This window comes from Ammospiza nelsoni, chromosome 1 (assembly GCF_027579445.1).
Source record: "Ammospiza nelsoni isolate bAmmNel1 chromosome 1, bAmmNel1.pri, whole genome shotgun sequence".
Lineage (NCBI taxonomy): Eukaryota > Metazoa > Chordata > Aves > Passeriformes > Passerellidae > Ammospiza > Ammospiza nelsoni.
The window spans coordinates 105824292-105845919 of NC_080633.1; the positions used below are offsets into that span (position 1 = coordinate 105824292).

Consider the following 21628-nt stretch of genomic DNA (forward strand, 5'->3'; position numbering starts at 1 on the left):
TGAGGTCATTAGGCCATTACAGCTGCAACAACATTGCTACTAGCTGACATACATTTGTGGAGAAAAAAGAAGCATTGTTGTTTCAGTGCCTGGCTGGAATAATAGTTTTTTAAGCAGTGCTGTAGTTGTTTTAGGGACAGTTTGTTAAGCAGAGATTGTTAGTTGTTTTAGGGACATCTCCATTAGTAGATGTGCAACTGTTAGTAAGTGTATTGTAGACATCAAAAGAAAAAAACCAAAATAAAAGCTTAGATTGGAGAAGATGAAGAACAGGAGCTAGAATAATTTTCAAATATGAAAGACAAGATGTTGATTTGGATCTGTCAGCATAGCATGGAGAAGAGATCATGTTTAACCACCTTGTGTGATGAGATTGGCTGGGTAGATGAGAGAAGACCAGTGAACATTGTTTATCTTGTCTTCAGTGAGGCTGTCATTGATGTCTCCTGTAGCATCCTTTTAAACAAACTGATAAAGTTCATGCCAGGTGGGTGAACTGTGAAAGGAACTGGAAACTGTCTGATCTGATGGGCTCAGAGGGTTGGCATCAGTGGCACAACGTCACAAGTGGCTCAAAAGCTGGTGGCCAGTGTCCTGCCTAAACCAGGACAGCCAGTCACTAGCAGTGTACCCTGGGGCCCAGTACCAGGGACAATTCTGTTTAACACCTTTGCTACTGACCTGGGGGTCCCACAGAGGTGCAACCTCACCAAGCTTGCAGGAGGAACTGATAGACCAAAGAGGGTTGTGCTGATATCCAGAGGGACATTGACAGAGGAATTGTCTGATAGGAGCCTCCAGAAATTCAGTAAAGGAAAATTCAGTGATCCTGGGGAGGAACAACTCCAGGCTCCAGTATGTGGTAGGGTCCAATCAGCTGAGAAGAAAGTGCAGAAAAGGACCCACAGGTCCTGGTGGGAAAGATTTGTGTGAGCCATCAATGTGCACTTGCAACGAAGAAGGCCAGAAGTGTTTTGGATACATTAAGAGAAGTTAGGCCACGCTTCACGTGCTGTGTGCTTCTGGGCTTCCCTTTACAAGGGAAACATGGATATGCTGGAGAGACTCCAACAAAAGGCCACTAAGATGGCTAAGGGTCTGGAGAATTTCTCTTATGAGGAGAAGCTGAGAAAGCTAGGATTACTCAGCCTGGAGAAAAGAATGCTCAGGGGCACCCTATGTGTGTAAATAACCTAATGGGGTGGAATAAAGAGGATAGAGTCAGGCTGCTCGCCCTAGTTTCCACTGATAGTGGATGAAGTAATGGGCACAAATTGTAATACAGGAAATTCCATTTAAACATCAGAAAAAAAGAGAGGTTTTTATGTTAAGGGTGATAGATTGCTGGAACAGGTGGTCCAAAAAACGTTTTGGATTCTCCATCCTTGGCAATAACTCAAAACCCAGCTGGACATAGCCCTGAGCAAGTTGCTGTCATTGACATGCTTTGAGCAAGGGGGTTGGGGTAGGCATCCTCCAGATGTCCCTTCCAGTTTCAGCTGTTCTGTGATTTTCAGTAAATTGTTTAAGAGGGCCAAACCAATAATTGTGGCAGTTGAAATGAAACTAAATACAGGTGTTGAAAGGCAGAATATTTTTCTTTGTATTCACAGACAAGTTTGTTTGTCTGTTTGTTCTTCCCAGCTTTTTTTCGACAGCTTGGGAAGAGGGGAGAGAACTCTTTGCAACTGTGTTGTTCTGTTGGGTGTCTTAGCTTTCTACTATTAATACCAAGGCTGTGTATGGCTTTATTGTCAGCTGTGTCCTCTCACTCCTGCAGCAGCAGCAGTGAGGCTACTGTTAGCTTTCCTGCTGCCCAGAACACTGTGCACCACCAGAGGCTTTAAGACAAGGAAGAGTTTTCATCTCATATCTGGAAAGATGTTTTCTCAACATCTGTAATTAGGGTAATTTTTTTTTCTTCTTCATAATGTAAAAACATAGGATGTGAACACTATGCTTGCTCCAATGGTCTTTTTACCAATTTTTATGGTGGTTTTTAATTTTATTTTCTCCTTACATTTGATTTAAACATACTGAATTGATTCACCCATGCTGCTCTTCTGTTGGTATTGGAGCTACAAGCTTCTGTTAGACTGATGCAAAATACAGAGGTGAAGAAGGAGATGAAGCAGTTGCATATGGATTTAAACACTCTGTTATGTGTATCTGTAACATCCTGCCAGTAGAAACACAGTCACAATGAACCTAGCATTTGATCTTGCACCACAGAAAGCACTTCATCCGTTTGTAAGACTAATTTTCAACTCTGTCTTTGGATATGTGAGTTAAAAGAGATGAAAGTTGGCACTATGTTGAAGAAAATTTGTGTGAATGAAAACCTGAAACTTAAATGGCACTTAAAAACTTTGTGTTGTAAAACTTCAACTTCACACAAAATCGCTGAGCCTAAGAACACTTGTCTACGTATTTTAGTCCTTATTTTGAGTTGCCTGCTTGTTGGTTGTAATTTCCACAGAAGTTCTCAGATCCAGAAAGATGTTACAAGTTTTACTTCTCTTTAAATGCTGTCTCATTTGCAAATGAGTAAGTGTGTCTTCACAAGCTCATTTGTATTTTCTGGTAATTGGGACAGCTATTACATAGTTGAATGGCCACTGCTGCATAGGAGCATATGTTTATGGAACATATATTTACAGACTGTAAAGATGAGAGTGACTTTTTGATGCAATTAAATATTTGTAGTGTTACTGTTACAGTAAATGTTTATCATGTACTGCTCTTCCTAAAGATAATGCTTAAACTTTCTATTGAAAAAATGAAAACCACTTTCATATATTTAAGAACAGTGCCCGCTTTGCACTTTAGAAGTACAGCTTTCCAAACAGCAAGCAAGCAAGCATCATTGTACTGTAGACAGTAAGCAACAAATATAACACCTAGCTGAGATCTAAATCCGTTTGTGTGTGATCTATAGTGTCCTCATCTGTATGTGACACTATTTTTAAAAAAGGCTTCAGGACAGATCTGGGCAAGTACAGATTACTAAGCCTGACATCTGCTCCAAGTATATCAGTGAAAATAATAATAATGAAACTAACATGGATAAACATGATGTATTGAGGAAGAGTTGGAAGCCTGCTGTGAAGGGATGTCATGTTTTGCAAACTCGCTGGAGGTTTTTTGAAGGCAAGTACATGAATAAGCAGGATCTGACAGAAGTGGTTCCCTTGGATGTCCAACAAGCACTTGACAAGGGCCACCACCAAAGAATTTTTGAAGAAACAAGTGGGCACAGGATAGAGGGAAAGGATTTTATGCAGTTAAATTAATGACTAAAATATAAGAGAAGGGTTGGAGTAAATAGAGTAGAGAGGGGCCTCAGGTAATAATTCTCCAGGGTTATGTTAATGGAGCATGTTCAAGTTAATAAGGTGTATAGAAGAAAACTGAGCTCACAGACTTCACTGATGGGTAGCAGATGCAAAGGCAGACCCTAGCATTACACAGGGACCTGACATTGCTCAGCAACCAGACATTAAAATGGGAGATGAAATTTCTCATAAATTACTTCGTGTGTTCTATTTGGAGGTGGGGAAGAACAAGCTTGCCTTCTCGTCTAAAAAGATGACTTCAAAGCTGACTATTGCCACTAGAAATGGTTAGGAAGGAAAGGGAGAATAAGGATTATAACTTCTAAGAAATTTAATCATCTTATACAGTTTTCCCCTGCTTACACCTATCCCTGTCATTGCTGTAAAAAGAACATAGTTAAAGTTTCAAGGAAGAGAAAATCTGAAATATGGGACAGTTTCTGTAAGAGGAGCAGCATGAATTTGTTAAGGTGGAAAAGGTGACCAAAACTGGTGTGACAGCATCCTGTTAAGTGTTCAGCAACTAATGAGACAAAAATAGGGGGTGTTTATTCAATGTCTTTTTTTAGTGCACGCACGCTAAGAGGAATCTAATGAAAATAGCAGCTAGGAATTGAAAACAGACAAAAGGAGGTGTTCCCAACAGAACGTGTAATTAGGCTATAGAATTTCTTGCCTCAGGAATTTAAGGAGTCTAAACATTACATCACTGTAGAGGGAAACTGCTGTTTCATGGAAGAATCATCAATTACCTATCTATTCTTGTTTAGGAAATCCTGCTTCTACAAACCATTGGGGGATCAAAGAATATTCTTGGGAAACACTGCTGTGCAATTACTGTATTCTTGCATGCTCCACTCTTGGCTGCCATTAGTGAGAGGCTATTTGAATGGACATGGACCTCTGGATCTTACTTAGTATAGCCATCACTTTGTTTCAAAGCCTGCCCCTTTTTTATTTTTATTTCTGTTATTAGTTTTCCAGAATCGTTTCTAATAGTAGTACTCAAACTTTAGCCCACGGTGGGGTGCTGAGATATTAAAGGAGGGTTTTAAGGCCACTGGTTACATATTCTTTTCTTTGTGAGACCTTGTGCGTGCAACCAAAATATAAAATCTCCAAAATATAAAATCTGATCATGTTCAGACCAGGGATAGGACTGCAGGTACGTGTCAGTCAATGGCTTAATTTCATAAGACTTTATCCTCTTACTGGTGCATAGAACATTTTGGTCATATAATGGATGTTCTAAGGAAGAGGTGGTTTTGTGTGTGTATAGGTCGAACAAATGCATGGCCTGGGCTGACTGTAGGCAGATAATTTCTGCTCTCCCTTCTGACTCTGTTGCGGTGATTTTGTATTGCACTTCCTCCTCCAGACATGCTTATTGGTAAAAATATACTTCTCTGTGTCTCTCGTGACTATTGAAATAATCAAGAAATCTTGCTACTTGTAAATAAAGAAGTAATACTGTGTTGGATGGCAATATTCCATCTGAGAATCTTCACACTATTTGAAACAAGAGACTGCTATTTAGTGCAGCTGCCCTGTTCTTTTTGTGAAGATGGCAGCTCTGCAAATAACTGGTTATAACTGTTTGGTTCAATCATAATGGATTATTTTGATTTAATAGTATACTTTACTATGTAGCTGCTTATTTAGTTTCTGCTTTCTGTAGAAACATTTTTGAATTTTAGGCTGAGGTTAAGGAATTAGTAGACTTCGTGAAATATTTTCAACCAGTTACACATCATTATCTGAAGATATGGATTTCCTGATAGCTTTCCTTGTATAGTTTCCTTATTTTAAAATAATTATTTTATATTCAGCAAATATCAAGATTTGTACAAAGATGTCAGAAGCATGTGTGATTTTATTTGAAAGGTGTGATTATTTTTCCATGAACAAACTCCTGTCTGCGATGCGGGGGGAAAATAATGGGTGCTAATATATACACATGACTTTAGCTACTGGAATTAGCTTATTTGTGGCAGTGCTGCTTCTCACCCTGTTGAAGGACAACTTTTCTAGCCTAATTTTTTGAGACTGTGGAAGGAGATGACCATTAGGCATGCCATGCCACCTAAACTTGTGCATTAGCTGTCAGGAGACAGGTTGGTTAACACCAGCTTTGGCTGCCTGTACATGAGCTGGTTCTGTAGGCTCCCGTTATAGTCAGTGGAGAGAAATAAGCACTTTCACTGCATGATTCATCTCACCCCCAGATGGATGTCTAAATTTGGAAGATGAATTCCACCTGAAGTCCATTACTGAATATAAATGTCATTAGTTTAAACTAGGGAATTATTTTTAAAGGGCACTAGCTTGACTGACACAACAATTGAGTAGAAGTCTTTTTTTCTTACATGAATTGTGTTTCAGAGGTTTAAAATCAGCACTCTGAAGCCTGTTTCATATTTTGTGTTGTTTGGAGATGTTCTGCCTTTACAGCAGATTTGAAAGTTACAAGTCAGATATATTCACATTCCTTAATTTCTAAGTATCTAACTCTCCTAGGCTGTCTGACTCTTCCTGACAACTGATATGATTGCTGGTGTAAGGAGATGACAACAGGGTTATGTGCCCTGCTCTTCTCATTATGCTAGTCCCTGTTGTCAGAACGATGTCTTTCTGCTTGTAACTTTCTGCTAAATGTTAGGAATTTAAGAAAAAAAAAATCCAGTGTCCTTAAAATCATTGCTCCTCTACAGGACCCTGTGTCTCTACAGTGGTTGTACTCTAAATTTGTGTGAGGTGATCCAGCCTTCAAATTATCAGGAAGAAAAGGTAGGCAGTGCAAATACCTTTTTTGTTTCTGTTTATCTGGAACAGACACTTGGTATGACTGGTATTCTTTTAAAATACTTTTCATGCTGTGCCATGCTTACACACACAGAATTCTATCACCCCCCTCCCCCCATTCATTTTTCCTGTTTACACATCTTGATTCCTTTCCTGTCATGGGCAATCTCCTAGTCCTTTTTTTTCCCCTTTTGGAAACACTGCTTTTTGTGTCATGATTTGTGGCAACTTTTTCCTCGTCTGATCACACTGATCAAGTCCTACCATCAGATCCTATCCTAATACTTGAATCAAATATAAAGAATTATTACAATCCCATTGCTATTGTACCACTTTTATTTTCCTATACCATTTACTATTCTTATATCCAGTTATATATCGAGGATGGTAGAATTCTGTCAGGTCTCTTGGGTTTGGGGATTTTTTTTGCATTGAAATGAGTTGTTTTTTTCTTTGAAATTTTTTAGTTCCTACATCAGCCTGAAGGTTCTAGAAAAGTAGATTGGAGTTAAAAAAATCACAAGAGCATTTGAGGTTATGTATATAATAGAAAAATTTATCCTTTGAACATCTTACTCCACCAGGTACAACCATGGTGGGGAGAGTTCCTCACTCAGAGCTTAGAGGAAATCAGAGGCTGGGAACTTGGACCCAAAAGGTTATTGATGTTCCTAACTGGGAGAATGGATGTTGTACAGATATTGTTTGGGCTCCTTACTTGTACTGACAAGTATGTAAAGCAGTTCTCGACTCTCTGAACAAAAATAGCAAAAGTCAGTAGTAGCTATGTCAAGCTATGGAAAGATATGAGGGCAGGTAAAACAAATCACCAGCCCTTAGCACTAGCAGAGAATTTATCAAATAGAGATTGCTAGGCACTTTTAGAAAACAATATCCCCTCTAAGCTGGGACGTAAAAAAGCCCATTAGTCTCTACCAGTTGGGAGTGGCTGGGTAATTCTTCCTTTTCCTAGCCTGGCAGTTTAATGCTGGGTGTTGTGTGAGCAGATAATGCAAACCTGTTTGTGTGATAAGGAGCAATTGCTGAGCTCTCCATTGGATGTTGAATAGGACTTTGCTTGGGGACAATATCCCTTCTTCCTGTTGAGTGCTTCTACCAGTACTTGGTAGAAATACAAAGTGCTACCTACTGCTCCCCTGTAGACAGCTGCAAAGGAGTTACTTCCTTCCGTGTATTTCTCCTTTCTTCTTACTGTGTAGTTGGGGTTTAGTGTTGTATTGTGTCTATCTTACCTTAGACCAGTCACCAATGAACTGTGTCACTCCTTTGGCAGCTGCAGGTCCAGGCATTTACCTCTAATTCTGTTCAGGCTCAGAGTTATCCCTCTTAGTACTACTCTTTGTGAATAGAATCTGTGGACTGCTGGCCAGTGGATTCTGGCCAACAGTCCACAGATTGTGCCAAACAGCTGGACCCATTTTTCAGCAGATCCATTTTGTGTTTAGTCCAAAAGGCAGTGTTCAAAAATATGCAAAATTAATTCTTAAGGCTAACCTGTGGAATGATAGTATTGCTTTGCTTCCTGCTAGAAAGATGACGTTTAGAAGTATTAAGTTTATAAAGCTGGTAAGGATTTAGGGAATTTTGGAAGTTTAGGAGCTTAGCAAGGAAATCCCATTTCTGCTGGATAGGGATGACAGATAACTTTCTCTCAGATACATCTTTTTTCTTCAACTTATGAGAAGTGACAAATGCAAGTTTTTACACATCTGTAAACCGTCAGTATAATAAGAATTAAAACACTGGAATAAGTAAGAAAGCTACATAAAATATGTCTCCCCTACATTCCAGAAGAAACATAGAACAATGGGAAGACGTCTTCCTTTTTCTTGTTTTATGGTGACATGATAAAATTATTTTATAAGTTATTTTAAATGCTTATATTTTTATTTTGTTTTCAATAAATCCTTGGGTTTATTGAAATTTTCAGTCAGACATTCGAATCTGCAGCAAAATGGTTTTCATTTAAGCTGTTTTAATCATGCTGCTTATTTTTGAAGATCAGCAGTTCTGTCATTGAAATATCTCTATCAGGCAATATTAGTTCTTTTTGAATAGTGTAAATTTGTTGTTTCCTTGTTACTCATGACTGAGATCATTCTGACCTGTGACCAAAATTTTAAAAACTCATGCAGGTTACTGAGGAGTAAGTTGTTTGGCATGCATGCTTCTGCTAAATCCCTAACAACTTCCTTCCACCCTTCAATTTAACATTTAATTGAAATGGAAATTGTCCTTCCTTCTGGCAGTACTTCTAGAGTCAAAAGAATATTGCTAAAAGCCCTGCTTACTGGTTATGAACAAGAAAATTTGTTACTAAACAGCAGTTAATTAGCCTAAAGAGAATTCTTTAACATACTTTGTTTACTTCTGAAAACAAGGTACCAGAGTGATTGAAAATACAAAATGGCCAAGGCTTTACTTACCTATTTAGAAAAACATTGCCTGAACTGGTCAATGAAAACTGAAGGGTATCTTTGTGCTGTGGTGTACCCTTTTGGAAGTTAACAGTATTTACTTACATGAAATAAGTCAAAACTATTTCCTATTGCTCTTTGATTATTAGTAGTTTGTTTCTCTTTTAAAGATAACTTTCAGCCCTCTAATTCTTCCAGCATCTCTTCTCTCCTTTACTCACCCTTCTGTATTACTGTTTTATTTGATATCCTGTACCATGGCTAAAACTTACCGAAGTTATCTGTTTTGTTCACTTTGCTCGTGTTCAGGGAGTAGTGACTGGTGATGTGTGTTAGGTGTTGTTGGCCAGTCCATGCTTGGAACATATATTAGAGGGAACTATGTCAGAGGGAAGGCCCATTGACTAATATGGAAAATCTTTTAAAAAGGGAAACAAAACTGATGTCATCTCTCAAATATCATTACAAAACTTCAACATTGTTTTTGAGCTGTATGTTGATAAAGCTCTGCATCACAGGAAATACTAAGATGGTTTCCCTCTGTTTCACTCCATCAAATAGAACACCCTCAGGAAAAGCTAGTCTTTGGCATCTTCTGCAGAAACGCTTTTATGAACTGTGTTTAAAGCCCTTTCAGTGGTTTTAAGTGGTAGAGTGACAATCAGCAGAAGATGAGTTGAAACAAAAGCAAACAGGAAGCAAACACTATGTTGTTCCATGTTACATGCCGTCATTGCAGGCTTGGTATGCTTGGTACAAGTCTCTGATTGCTAGACTGGAGCTGGAAAGGGTTGAATATTTTGATCCCTAAAGCAAATGAAACAACATGAATGTAAGGGAAGGTAGTATCCTAGTTTTAGAAAGCAAAGATTGATTTTTTTTTTCAAGCAAGTTAATGAAATCACTAGTTGAAGTGACTGCATTTGGAGCAAAACTTTTCTGCTGGAGACACAGGATACACCTACTTGCAGGAACCAGCCCTTGTTTAGGACAAATGGCTGTAACCTACAAATAAGCCAGTCTTGCTTACAAAGACAGGAAGAATGTGAGTGCTTTCCTGTGGTGGTGTGCTTGCTGAGGTGCAGCAGCTATGTCTTCATCCTGCAGAAGCAGATGAACTTGGAAGGTAGAAGTGCTGCATAGCTGAGCTCCATGCACAATGCAAAACACAGTGCCAGGTGCTTGCAGGGCAGATGATGAACAAGGCAATGCAGTCTTGGAGATAAGCATAAGAAACTCTGTATAGAGTAGTGGTGAGACTCTTACTGTGTCCTTTTGTCTCTGCTTTCAGATGAGTGATAGAATTTTGATTTTTTTTTTCAAATTTGTCCTGCGGCTTCAGGATTAGAGTTACCTGGATTAACTGAGAGTCGTGTCTGTTTAATACAGAAAAATTATTATTTACTTTCAGCAAGAAGGATGTGCACCATGCTTTCAGGGTATGGAAAATTCTGTTCAAGAGCACTGCTGAAAAAGACCGAAGAATCATAATGCTGCTGTCAAAATAAATACTAAAGATCTCAAATGGGCCCAGGGAGGATCATGATTTTCCATGAAGTGCAAAGTCCTTCTCCTGGATCAGGAAAATCCCCAGTAGCAATACGGACTGGAGGAGGAAATAATTGAAAGCAGCCTTGCAAAGAAAAAGATCTATGTTGGTGGATGAAAAATTAGGCATGAGGTGACCATGTCCTGGGCAGCATCAGAAGTGTGGCCAGTAGGTCAAGGGAGGTGATTCTGCCCCTCTGCTCTGGTGAGACCCCACTTGGGGTGCTGTGTCCTGCTCTGGGGCCCTGACCATAAGGACAATGTAGAAATGTTAGAGCCGGTCCAGAGGAAACCACAAAGATGAGCAGAGGGCTGGGGCATGAGGACAGGCTGACAGGGTTTGGATTGCTCAGTCTGGAGAGGAAGTGGCTCCAGGAAGAGTTATTGTGGACTTTGAGTATATAAAAAGCACAGAGAGGGACTTTTACCAGGGCCTGTAGTGACAGATCAAGGGTTAGCAGTTTTAGACTGAAAGACCATAGCTTGGTATCCCATGCAAGTGAGAAATATTTCAGGATGAGGGTGATGAGACACTGTAGCAAATCACTCAGAGTTGTTGTAGATGCCCCATCCTCAGCCAGGTTGCATGGGGTCCTGCTCAATGTGAAAGATATCCCTGCTCAGGCTCGTGGGCTGGAACTAGATGGTCTTAGAAGATCCTTCCCAATCCAAAACATTCTGTGATTATATGTAAGAAGGATTAAGGAATATCCCCTACCTTGAATGCCATGTCTGTTCCTAATGATCACTGTTAATGGGAGTTTCTGAAAAAACTGAGGGATCTTGGAGGGGATTTGATGAGGTGATTGAGTGACTGAAGAGCCGCTTGATAGGCTGGAGCCTAGTGGGACTGCATGAGTCTTGTCAAAGAGGTTTAAGCAAACTGTGATCTTTATTACACTGGAAACAGGGACAAGGTAGGGCTCCAAGGCAAAGGTGTTTTCTGGATGTTGCCATTAAATTCAGATGGGATGTGAGGCATGTACTTTTAGTGGTTACTGTGCTCAAAATGCAGGACTTGCCCAGACTGTGGGTGAGCTTTCCATAACAGTCATTTCAAATGAGTTTGGGCATGTGTGTACATTCAGGACCATAAAAGGAAAAATTAATGTAGGGCAGCCCTGTAGCCTCTATTGTGCAAGATGCCTGACTAGCTAATTAAGATAATTTTTCCTGGTCTTCTTGCCTATGAACACTATTATAGCTGTCAGTAGAGAAACAATAGAACAGCACTAATGATAGCTATTAGGGTAATAATTCTTGTTTAAAAATCACCCAGCTCTTTTCATAACGGTGTTATTTAGCAGATGCCATCTTTTTTGTTTAATTTTGAATATCTTTACAATTTAATTGTACTCTTCACTTTTTTAATGTACAAAGGAAAGACACTATTGATTAAAGCTATTGATTAATGAAGAACAATGTACATATGTATTTGTAATTGTTTATAAATACTTTAACTTTTTGTTTTAGTTCAAAGGTTGATATTTTCCAGCTGTCTTCTTGGAATCTTTGCTGTTGTTCAGAAGAGAGCTAATTGAAGGAGGTCTGGGTGTATGGTCCTTGAATAAATGAGCTGCAACATTTTGTCAGTAATTTGACTTAATAATTGGACTTAAACACTTTATTTACTGATTTTTCTTAACATGGTAATCATATCAAGCATATTAGGATAAAACAGCATTGAAAATAAAGGAGAATCTGCATTCAGCTTAGGGTGATGTTTGGCAAAGAGTAGATGGGAAATTCATGTCTGCAAAGCAGGAATGTGCAAGTATAAAGTACGGTGTATCAAACACACAGCAAATAAATAATGTCCTAAGTTCCATCAGGTTTCTTATCAGTGACCATGTGCTATAATTTGAATGGATATGACATTATAGGGTCTTTCATTGATTTATCACTTTAAGTTGCTGCAACTGTTCCTTTCCTTTATATTTCTAAGTTGACTAATGAAGTTGCAAGAGGATTCTTGCTGATATTGAATTCCTCTGTCATCTTAAAGTATGCCCATCTGACAAGATGAAAATTATTCATAAGAATTTCAGTGGCTCTGAGATTCTGGGAGCTTGCAAATATTGTCATCCCTTTTTCATATGTAGTTCATAGTTGAACTTTGAAAGAAATTGCTTCTTAAATTATCTTTTGAGAACAAAAGTGCAATTTGTTCTTCTACCATGTAAGTTTTATGCTGGTTTTTCTGTAAGGCAGATGTCCCTTGGGAACATGTTTTGCATGCTTCATGCTGCGAGACTCAGAAAGCCAATGTTAGTTTAATTTGATAAACAGAATTTAAACATTGCTTTTTAAATAACTTTTGGATACTTTCTTTAAATGGAATGTCTGAAAACTGATTGAAAATGGTCTATGATACCAAGCATAGGTTTGTTGTTTTCCAAATAAAATTCAATGAAAACAAAATATTTCTATTTACAAATTGATTCCAGCATCCTGTCTAAAATATCCTGGATAACTTTGACAAGGTATGATGTGCCTTAAAATCTGAAACAATCTTTTGACCAGGCTTTTTAAACATACCCAACTTTTAGCTTTTAAGATACTTGTAATTATTTGCATGTCAATAAAAATAGCCATTGCACTATTAAAAAAACCCCAACAGAATTGTTCTTTTCTGCATTTATTTATTGACTATCTACTTAAATGTTCAAGACAATACTGCAGCAGTAATATTGTCTAGACAATATATTGGTTGTTTTGTCTCTAGTATCATCTGTTGTCAGAGAAAATGTCTTTGTGTGGTAAGGGCTTGAAGTTGTATGGCTAGACGTTGTAACTCTAAATTTTAGAAATGGTCTCATGTATATGTATTATGTATTTCATCACATTAAACTGCTTTTGCAATTCTGATACTTTAGTTAGTCTCTCCCTTGTGATCTTGATTGTTGGAATAAAGAAAATTAATCCACCAGTGTTAGGTATTTTGCATCGTCTGCCTTTTCACCCTTTTTGAAAGCGGAAAATATGTTGACTTCACTCAAAATTTAGTATACATCTCAAAAACAAACTTTCTTTATGTAGAAGCTCTATTTGGCAGTTGGTAGGGGTTTTAAAAATTAACTATTTAACTTTGCCGTATTTTCTCTGCTCTGCTTTGGAAGTTAGAAACGGCTCCCTTTTGATGTGAGTCAGGTACCCCAGCTAGGCTCTGTGCCTGCTGCAGCTGGGTTTGGGGTTTTAGGTACTTTTCTGTTTGCTTGGGACTTTTTCCCATCCAGTAACTTCTTTCTTTGTGCTTTCCATTGTCTTGCACACAAGGTAGGCAGCTTTCAGCTGAAGTGGAGATTGCTTCTGTGGGCAGCTGGAAGATAAGGAGGTTGATGGTGGGAATGTGCTTATTCTGGTGTTGAGCATTTTGGATGAGGCAGCCTTGCGCTGATGTATCAGACTAAAAGTCAGGCTGCCACAGTTGCTCTTGCAAGATCTTAGTCCTGGCCCTGGCAGTGACACTCACCCCCTGTGGGTTTTCCTGAGCCTTGTCTAGATCAGAATGTTTCTGATGTTTAAGTCAGCATCAGTATAGTAATAACTACTTCTGTTTTCTTGGATAAGATTATTCTGACTTTAACCAGTAATCATAAAACAATTCAAGTGAAGACATACTAGAATGCAAATCCTGTGCAGATGTTGCATTAACATAATTACGTTAGTTTAAATTCATAAGTTGGGACATAGCTGTTGGAGTTTTCTTCAGGTAGCTGAGTCCTTAGTCTTTGAGTGGAATTTCTGAGCTACAGGTTGGTGGAGGTCAGAGCAGTCTGCCCTCATCCTGCATGTCTCGTGTTCCAAGGCATCCCGTGCTAATGGCTTTCCATAAAAAAAGAAAAGCTTTATTTTATGTCAGAGTCCAGACCCACAGTAAAGGGTAGAACTCCTGATTAGAGGCAAAGGCCACTATTGGAGGCAGAATAAACAAGGTAGATCTTCTTCGACTAGAAGTGTGTTAAAAATCACAGTAGGCTTGCTTTCCTCTACCTCTAGTCTGTCATTCTTGCCCACTTCCTAGTCTGATTGGAAGCACCACCTTTTCTTATATATAACATCTAGTCAAAGAAAACCTACTACCCTAAATAGTGTAGGTGAAACTCTGACTATAAATGAGCACGAATTTATGAATAAGTGTGTTTTGCAGAGCCAGCTGGGTATCATCCATGACATGGTCATTGTCTCCAGTATGCTCTTGAAGCCTTTGCCTGTCTCTAAATTGAAAGGCACTTTAGAGGTACACAAATCTATATCTACAGATTCAGCTGTCCAGGTACATGGAAGTGGGAGGAGATCCTGCATGTGTTTGACCCAGATAAAAGGAAGAATGTAACAGATAAAAAATAAGAGAGTGTTCACATCTCTCCTTACTTTGCCTTACTGATAACCCTTAATTCCACTTTTGTTTTTAGTACTTTTCTTTGCCATAGTCAATTTTTCCTTCAACTTTGCAACCTAGCATCCTATGGGACCTTGCAGTTGGATTGCTAGGGCCTGTTGTGCACTGTTGTGAGGATTGTATTGCCTGCTGGGGCAGTTCCATCTCCTACCTGTTAGATCCAACAAGGACAATAAGTGTTTCTTCAATAGAGAAGCCTTTGTGTGGGACAATCCAAATTGGAGGACTGCAAATCCTTAGACTCCTGCATAGGTACAATGTTCAAAGTCTGATACATCTGGGTAAATCTCCCATCTCTAAGCCATTCAAACCTCAGAGGAAACAAACTTCCATTGAACTTCTTCCATTGGAAAAAAAAAGTCAGGAAATCAGGGAAAGATGTGAAGGATTGAAGGTCCTTCTTCTTTTAGCAATTTCTGCTTTTACTTGTTTTTCAGGTAGCATTTTGAAATCTCTAGTTACTTCAGTATTCCTTTGTGATCTTGTAAGCCAGTTAACTGGTTCCTCCATTTGAAGGATCAGTATCAATCATTAATTTAAAGCAAATTCAAAATTCTGAGTCCTGTAAAAAACACAAACCAGAATAGCAATATGTAATATTTCCGATATCTTTTGACTCTGAAATGCAAAATGTTCACCTAAAAAGTATTTTTATACTCAGTTTTTTCTCTATACAGAATCCTGTTTGCTACAATGGGTTTGCTAGCTGTAGCTTTATTAGAAAACAATCTGGAGTCTGTTCTGTTGCTGTGAAATCAAAATCATTATCACAGCAGCCCCAGATTTTTTTGTTTAATATATTTCTGTAGTCACGATCAAAGAAGCACTAGGTCTGTACAACCATTAGGATTCAAAACTTCAGATTGCCTTAGTAATAAAGAGGATGGTTTTAAATATCTGTTTTAGTGTATGGGCAAGATGAGGTCTAATAGTACTGATTTGTAGTTGTTTTTTGGTGTAGAACTCCACAAAGGTGTATGGTAAACATTGAAATTCAAGTAACATGAATGCTTGCTTCAGTGGGGTTTTTTTAATGTTTCTTCCTTTATCTTCACTTTTTGTTCCTTATTCGATCGTTAATTGCAAGGTCATGTCAGTTGCACTTTAAATGCATAATAATGCAGACTCTCTAAGGCCTCATTACACTAATGTTGCTGCTAATTATAAAACTGAATACAGTAGAACATCATTCTTTGAAATGTCATGGATTGTTCATGGTAAAATAAGCAAACCCTGCAATTTATGACAGCTTATAAAAGATAAATTATATCCCATGATAAAAACAGTGTAATTTTTTAAAAGTGTATGTACTCTGCAAAGAACACAGGGTAATTCTTTAGTATACTGTCCTTTATAAACAAAGCAGGTTGTTTTGTAGACAAGAGAGCCCACTCTTGTTTTCATACCAAAACAGTGACCTGTTAAAAATGGACTGAATTAGCTGGATATTATTGTAGGGGCTAAAGACATCTTAGCCTCTTTACTAGTGGTTTTCAGTTTTTTCAGTCTGTGTCACATCTAATAAGTGATTTTTCAATACCACCAGCTGAAGCCAGCTGTTTGGCAGATGCTCTATGCTGTTTGTCCAGTGTACAAAAAGCCAGTATAGGTTCTGTGTCTCTGTTGACATGTGGAATCAGCTCTACACTTGTTTGAGCAAATAGACAGCTGCCAGCTAATGGATCCATTAGCAAACTTCCCACAGAATATCCTGTCTTTATCACTGCATGAAATTTTAATAACTTTTAATCATTACTTTAGTTGAAAGTTAAGAAGACCTTTTTGGAAGACCTTTTTGGAAGGCATTTGTTTCACAGAAGTGAAGGCATGTCTTTTTTTGACAGAAACAATTTCTTTTTTATGCTAACACTGAGAAGTGAAGCTACAGTAGCAGTGGAAATCTTCAATTTTTTTCATGTTTTTATTAGCCATTTGTGAATCTCAAATTATTTTTCTGTATTAGGTAGCATGGGGAGTTACTTTTTAGTTAGATGATTTTTCTGTATATTTTAGGTGGGAAAATATTTGCAGTCTTGCCTTATCCTTCTGGAAAGAGACTTGATTTGCTTGTTCTAACTTACTCTTTGTAGTGAAAAATCACTTCTATGCTCTTTTTTAGCTGTATGGACACTTTCAGTAATCAGAAGTAATATAATCAAAATGTTGCAAACTGCCCTTCCCTTAGTGGTTTTCTTTTGCTATTCCTCTTAGTTATGGTACAGTACCTGGTTTATATGAGAGGTTAAAAAGAGAGGAAGTCCCTAGAGCATCTTTCCCTTTGTGGTGCCTTGAAACTGCTACATGTGACTGTCACTCCTGGCCTTACTCAAGATGAAGTCTCCAGAAGGCAACTGGGACATGCTGCATTGTAACACAAGAGCAAAATCAGAGAGGTATTCAGTTGGCCCCAAAAGGAAACAGCAGGGTTTTTTTTGATGTCTTTTGTTTTGGTTTGTTGTTTTGGTTTTTTGGAGTTTTTTTTAATAGTGATGGCTCTTCTTATCAAATGCATTACAGCAAGTGAAACAAACATGAGCCTCTTCCAGCCCTTTGGTTCATGGTTTTGGATGCTAACACCCAGCCCTCAAAACCTCTGTGCTGATGGGTGGAGTGTGGGGGAAAGGCAGTGCAGGGTTTAGAGGCATTTGCAGGCTGCTTTGCTCTAAGGCATGTGGCTGGAACACAGTCAGTTTATCCACCCGAGTTGAAATCCCTTCTTTCAATGAAAACTTTATCTAATCTTCCTTCATGCCAGTAGCAGACCTTCATTGAAGCACTCCTGGCAGTCCTGTGTCCCAAGGAACCAAGGAGTAACTTCTGTAACTATCAACTGGAAGGAGCAAAGACACATTAGATCAAGAGTAGGTTCTTTATGACACCCACCTCTCTGGGCTGGATGGACAAGGCTGCAGACACCCTGAGGGAATTTGTCAGTATGCTAAGATACAATGGCTTTAGAAGAAGAACTTGTTTTTCTTGGTCTGGTAGCTCACCCTTAAAGGAAAGCAGAAAAATGCCAACACAAAGACTTTACTGGCCACACTTTTCAATTGTTGTTGAACAAAGCTTTCCTCTCATCTGGCACTCTGCTGTAAAAAGGAGTTGGGAAAGTAAGGGGGCAGCATTGACTTTCTTGGAGCTCTCATCTTGTCAGAGTGTTTATTAAAGGTCTTCATTGTGTGAGGTGTTTGTAGGGTATTGAATGACAATTATCCTGTTGCTCTTTATATACTTCTCCAAAAAGCACAAATCCAGTGAGATGCTACTAAAATTTCATTTGGTTCCAAGTTCCTGGGGTACTCTCATTCTTCTGTTGATTTTTCCAGGCATCCTGTTAAGCTTCAACTGTCATTAACAATGATAATTTTAGTTTCTGTTTCTACTTGAGAACATTCTAACATAGGTTTGTTTTCAACTAGAAGGCAGAACAAGATGGCTGGACTTATAATCCATGCCTTTCTGAACATGGTTTCCTGATAGACCTCCAGCAAGCTGACTGCCACCCTCTCCCACCCAAAATGTGTGGGCACAGTGATCAGAATCAATAGAAAGAACAAGGTGCTGAAGTTGCTCAAATAAATTGCCTCAGACACCACTCTGGCATGAAACAATGATCTAATTAGTGGGAAGTCAGAGACTTGTGAATGAGATACCTTGGGCCAGCATTGCTTTAAATAGATTGACTTCTGCAGTGAAAATAGGAATTTCCCATCTGAATCTGTTTTAAAGAGTTCAGTGCATCGGATAGAGAGCTGTTAGCTTTTTATGACAAAAATGTATTCCTTAATATGTTTTTGCTGGCCAGGCAAAGGTTGGTAAAAATAGGTGTAAAGTTGTTTCACTTACATACATTTTTGATAACAAATGTAGTACCAGAATAATCAAATCCAGCATTGCACACCAGCTGCTTAGGGATTTTTTGTTCTTTATCCAGCAATTTATTATAAGACTAAACAGTACTAAGTCGTTGGGGGTTTTCCCCCACAGGATGGGCAGTCAGGGATTTTTTACTACTTGCTCTTGGTTTATATCATCTTCCCTCCCCTCATGCTTCTAACTTGTCTTCACAAACGCATATGGAGAATTTTACTGCAGTTTGCACCTATATTTTTTTGCTTTTGAAAGCTTGAGAGGTTGCTCAACTTTCTTTTGTGGGTATACAGTTATAAAAGTGTTTACATTTTTGTCTGCTTATTTCTGAGTGTCTTTCTCTTTGAAGTGCTGATTGAATCTCTACTGTTAATCTCTTTAACCCCTGAAAGAAGATTACCTTAACAGTGAAGTGGCTGGGGAGGGGAGAAGCAAGGGAGAAGCTGATGCTGTTTTTCTCGAATGAATTCAGGTCTTCAGTAAGGGCTTTTCTTTGTGACACACGGGTGATAGTAGTTACCAGCCATTTGATCAAATCAGCAATTCCTTGGGCAGGATCCAGCAGTTTTACTGGACTTGGTAAATTGTTTACTATCTATTTTTTTATTACTTTTTTTTTTTTTTAATCTTGAGGTCTTATCAGCCTGCTACAAGTTAGGCAAATGGCACAAGGACAGAAATACATTTGTGATGGACATTTGGACAGATGTCCGTGTGCTTCCCTTTTAATCTACTTGATTAACATTAGTAGTGTGCTGGACTTTTGAATTGTGTGCTCAACTTCCAGCCAAAGGCAAGGAATCAGTGCTATTAGAAAAGACATTTTTGTAAAGGTGGTAGGATTTTTATTCAATGCTAGCAGAAAACAGAATTCAAGTTTTTTTAAAAATAGTCAAGTAGGCCTCAGAGGAAGACAAGAATTCACAATAGGCAGCCACATGGCCAAAAGAAAATATTTGGGATTATAGTGTCTGTTTGCAGCAGTAGAGAAATTAAAAGGATGTGATTCTGGATGTTTGACTTCTATTGTGAATTTATAACTGGCTTTTCTACTGTGTATAGTAATGTGGTTTTTGTAAAGTATTTAGGCACATTGCATTCTTATTCACATATTTGAGCCTTGCTCTGTTAACATTTGCTCATAATTAATAAGTTGGCAATAATAGTATAAGAAGTAAAAATAATTGAAAAGGTGTGCTTTGTGATGATTCATTATTCTGTGGAAAACCTTAAATGTGATTTGTAAAAGGGCAGTTATTTGACTTTGTTGCTGCTTGTTTCTGCATCAGTAATTGTATTACATTGCAGTATTAGGGGCTGAAATGACAGGGTGAATATTATGTTTTTGAGCATTAAATTATATAGGGTGTTTCACTGTCTGTGGACCTTGTTCCTTCCAGGAACTCTGATTCATGGTTCTTGAGGAAATTACAGTATCTTTATTATTGTAACGGTTAGTTATACAGAGGGTGCTATTTTCTCTCAGTGTGACTGGATTACAGCAGTATTTGTTTAGTAAAATTTACTTCGTTCCATATTTTTATATCTAATAGTTAAAAAGGTAAGGAGGGATTGAGAAGGAAAAAAGAATTAGGCACATTGGGAGGTATATTTTGTTTCCCTAATTCTTAGTTAGAGTCCATAAAATTGTTTTTGTACTTTTCACAATATGTGGTTTTCATGCTTTCAATCTCCTGCTGTTTATTTTTTTTTTGATTGATTCATTAGCAAATGTCGAGCAGTTGATTTCCTGTGTCTGTAGAGGTTTTACTTTTGTAGTTAAAGTAGATTTTTAAACCCCCTCCTGCAAATAACACAGGGGTTTTAATGCCAGACTAGTGCTGCATGTAATAGACACTGCTGTTTTCTTCCTGATTTGTTTCCTAAGTGGGTAAGCCAGAAAATGCCTGCTACCAGTTGTCACACCACCTGATAAATGGCAGGTGGTGACTTCTTAAGGCTCAGTCGGTGTTAATTGCTGGTGACAGGTCTCCTCTCTGATTCCCTTCAGCAGCAGGTAATAGGTGCCCCCACGGTGAAGAGCTCAGGCACTGTCTGCCTGTAGTGGGAGCTGCTGGCACTCCTGGGCCATCAGTTGTCACCTGGCCAGGCACAGTTCTGGTTCTAAGTCCCTTAGGATATTGTAATTACTTTTGGGGTTTTTGCAATTTTAGTTACTCTAGAGCTTAACCCTGTCTTCTGGCTGTGAATATCTGAGGTTTGTTTGTGAGATGTATTTGGGGGGCTGGCAATGGATGAAAACTTCTCTATGTCTATAAAGATGTCAGCAGTTGGTCAAGACTTCATTGGCAGATGCTTAAAAAAGAAAGCAGGAATGCCCCATGCATTTTCTTTGTAAAATTGCTTGGATTTGCTTCCTATAATTGAGTCTGGATTTGTCACATCTGTTTCCCCCTCCACCCTGCTGTAGAAGACTCCAGTGTCTTTTCGTCATCTGTTGCCTGATTCTCCCTTTTTTCTTTGTTACCATTTACAGTCTGTCAAGTAACCAGGATGAAGAATAATCCAAATGTGCTGTTATTATGTGAAGTTGTAGGGGAAAATAATTAAGGCTTCCCTGGTAATAGTTTAGGTTTTATTGCAGAACACTTTTTCATCAGAGTTTACACTCTGCGTGGGGTTCAAAAGTAATCAATTCACATTTGGAATAACTTTTCGGGAATATCCTGTGTTAGCTATCCTAAGACCACATGAAGGTGAACTCCTTTTCTTTTTTTCCCTTTCATCCTCACAGAAGCAACGATGGGGTGCATTAAAAGCAAAGAAGGTAAAGGCCCAGCCATGAAATACAGAACTGAAAATGCTCCAGAACCTGTTATTTCCCATGTCAGTCATTATGGATCAGATTCCAGCCAAGCAACACAGTCACCGTCAATAAAGGGATCAGCAGTTAATTTTAATAGTCATTCCATGACTCCTTTTGGAGGGCCTTCAGGAATGACACCTTTTGGAGGAGCATCATCTTCATTTTCAGCTGTGCCAAGTACATATCCTAGTACTTTAACAGGTGAGTGTTACATAAAATGATTCTATTATTATTTAGTATTATATGCACAAAAAAATACTGTGACACCTTGCCACACAGAAATAAATTGCAAATTTAAAATAAATTACCTTTTAGAGATTCCTGATTTTCAGTATCTTTACTGCTCATGTAAAAATTCAGCCTGTATTCACTAGTGACTGGGGCATGAAAGTTGGGTGTTATGGCT

The 21628-nt window shown here is 38.4% G+C and overlaps 1 protein-coding gene across 1 annotated transcript in view; it reads left to right on the forward strand.

The window, feature by feature from the left end:
* The window catches only part of YES1 (YES proto-oncogene 1, Src family tyrosine kinase), a 49460-nt gene that overhangs the window by 12275 nt on the left and 15557 nt on the right, over positions 1-21628 (forward strand). Inside the window, exon 2 of the mRNA XM_059485100.1 lies at positions 21151-21423. Coding sequence (XP_059341083.1) covers positions 21159-21423 — 265 coding nt within the window. The 5' untranslated portion in view covers positions 21151-21158. The remainder of the gene's footprint in view (positions 1-21150; positions 21424-21628) is intronic.